The 2,115-nt window shown below is 37.6% G+C and overlaps 1 protein-coding gene across 2 annotated transcripts in view; it reads left to right on the top strand.

Moving 5' to 3' along the window:
* Tmtc4 (transmembrane and tetratricopeptide repeat containing 4) overlaps window positions 1-1,705 on the top strand; it is a 59,979-nt gene extending 58,274 nt beyond the window's left edge. For both annotated transcript variants that reach the window (XM_028771148.1, XM_028771157.1), the window contains exon 18: window positions 954-1,705. In XM_028771148.1, the coding sequence (XP_028626981.1) occupies window positions 954-1,102 (149 nt within the window). In that variant the 3' untranslated portion in view covers window positions 1,103-1,705. The remainder of the gene's footprint in view (window positions 1-953) is intronic.
* Window positions 1,706-2,115: the final 410 nt, after the last annotated feature.

Genomic DNA, 2,115 nt, shown 5'->3' with positions numbered 1-2,115 from the left:
TATATATATATATATATATATAGTGTGTGTGTGTGTGTGTATGTCTTTTGCAAAAGTAATTTTTGAAAGGTAACCTGTACTGACCCTATCTCAAATGCCTTCTTTTTTTTAATGGGTTGGTGATACAGCTCAGTGTAGAGTGCTTGCCTAGTGTACACATTCATGCTCCTGTACCTCATGAAAAACATTCCTTATCCAAATCAGGCTTAGGATGCTGAAGATTCACTTTATTATAACTATCATTTTACAGTCTGAGTCTTAGATTAGAGCCCCTACTTCAGCCTAGAAACACAGCTGTTATTTCACCAAAAGGTATATGGACATCTTCATTTAAAATGAATGGTTGTGATTATAGAAACAGCTCAGCCATTAAGAACACTGGATGTTCTTGCAGAGAACCCAAATTTGTTTCCTAGCACCCACATTGAGCCTTACAACCATCTGTAACTTCAGTTCCAGAGGATTTGACATCTAGTCTCTATGGGCACCAGGCACTGCATGCAGGTGGTACACATATATGTATGCAAGCACAATATTCATAAAATAAACATAAGTAAATCTTTTAAAAAATAAAGTAAGTTGTGGGCTTTTTTTGAAAAAGGGAATAAAGTAATAAAGGACTGGACTTTGGCATAGCCCAAGCTCAGTACACTGCTGACTGTCTACAAGTTTCACAGCAGCAGTGAAACAGTCTTGTGCCCTTTTTTGTAATAACATTTCTGGAAGCACGTGAATCCCATCTAACGATAAGAAGGAACTCATGAGTAATAGGCAGGGCCAGGGAACACTCCCCAGGGTGTGCGGCTACAATAAATAAAGCTTTTAGTACAAACAATATTTTTTTAAACAGTAATTTCTGTAAAGGCTCTGCAATGGTTCTTTGTGTGTGTGTTTGGGAATCCTGCAAGTTAGTCAGAAGCGCTTCCAACCAAATTCATCTCCTGCTATTTCAGCTGTGCTTTATCATCGCTGGGGACATCTCGACTCAGCCAAGAAACACTATGAGATCTCCTTGCAGCTTGACCCTGTGGCAGTAGGCACCAAGGAGAATTACAGTCTTCTGAGAAGAAAGCTAGAACAAATGCAGAAGAAAGATGTCTGATCTTCCCCTCATGTTTTGAGTTTGTGAGTGTGTGCATGAGGCCTCTGTTCAGATTGTGTGCTTATGTTTAGCCATTTAAAAGTCTCAGACATTTATTTTATTCTACTGTTACCGTTTTTCTATGAAAACAAACACATGCAAAAAGATTATAGCACCAGCAATACACTCTTGAATGCTTAATAGGATTTTTGCATTGAGATTGTATTTTTTCACACAACCCAAATGTAATTCTAAAATCTCAAAAAAAAAAAAAGGAACCTTTTTTTAAAAACTAAACAGAAAAAAAAAAACCATTATTTTGAGTGAATTTTGCTTGTGTTAAACTGCATTTGGGATGTGATTGTCTTAATGAAGTGGAGTGACTTAGACATGCTGTCTCCTACAGTTTCTGTAACCATCTACTATGTGTGTGTATATTAGCATGTTTATTTAATGACAAGAAAAAGTAAATCGAGATTTGTGTTTTTTTTAAGTCTTTTTGCAACAGTGTAACTTAAAGTTTGTAAGAAATTATTTATTCACATTTTTCTGTTGAGCAGGATAAATAATTGAAGGGAATTTTTTTTTTTTTTATTTCCGAGACAGGGTTTCTCTGTGTAGCCCTGGCTGTCCTGGAACTCACTCTGTAGACCAGGCTGGCCTCGAACTCAGAAATCCTCCTGCCTCTGCCTCCCAAGTGCTGGGATTAAAGGCGTGCGCCGCTACCACCCAGCTGAAGGGAAAATTTTAATGTCTGTGTATTTATCTGTATATTTTTTTCTTTCATAGGAAGGTATGGACTCCCATTCCTTTTTGTGTGTGTATGTATTCTCCAACATCTGCAATGTTAGTACACAGGATACTACTCCACTGTTGGTAGATTACTCCTGCAATACTTTAGGCAACCTAACATCCTGATCTCCGTTCTATCCAGTGTCCAGAGGACTACCTGTGTGTATACGCTGTGTTTCCATGTTTTTAGCTGTAAAGTGAGTTTCCATCTCACAGGATGTAATTACAGACATTACTCTATC

This window comes from Grammomys surdaster, unplaced genomic scaffold, assembly GCF_004785775.1.
Source record: "Grammomys surdaster isolate TR1022 unplaced genomic scaffold, NIH_TR_1.0 65, whole genome shotgun sequence".
Taxonomy (NCBI): Eukaryota; Metazoa; Chordata; class Mammalia; order Rodentia; family Muridae; genus Grammomys; species Grammomys surdaster.
Note: the sequence above shows the minus strand (reverse complement) of the source record. Positions and strands in the feature narration are given on the sequence as shown.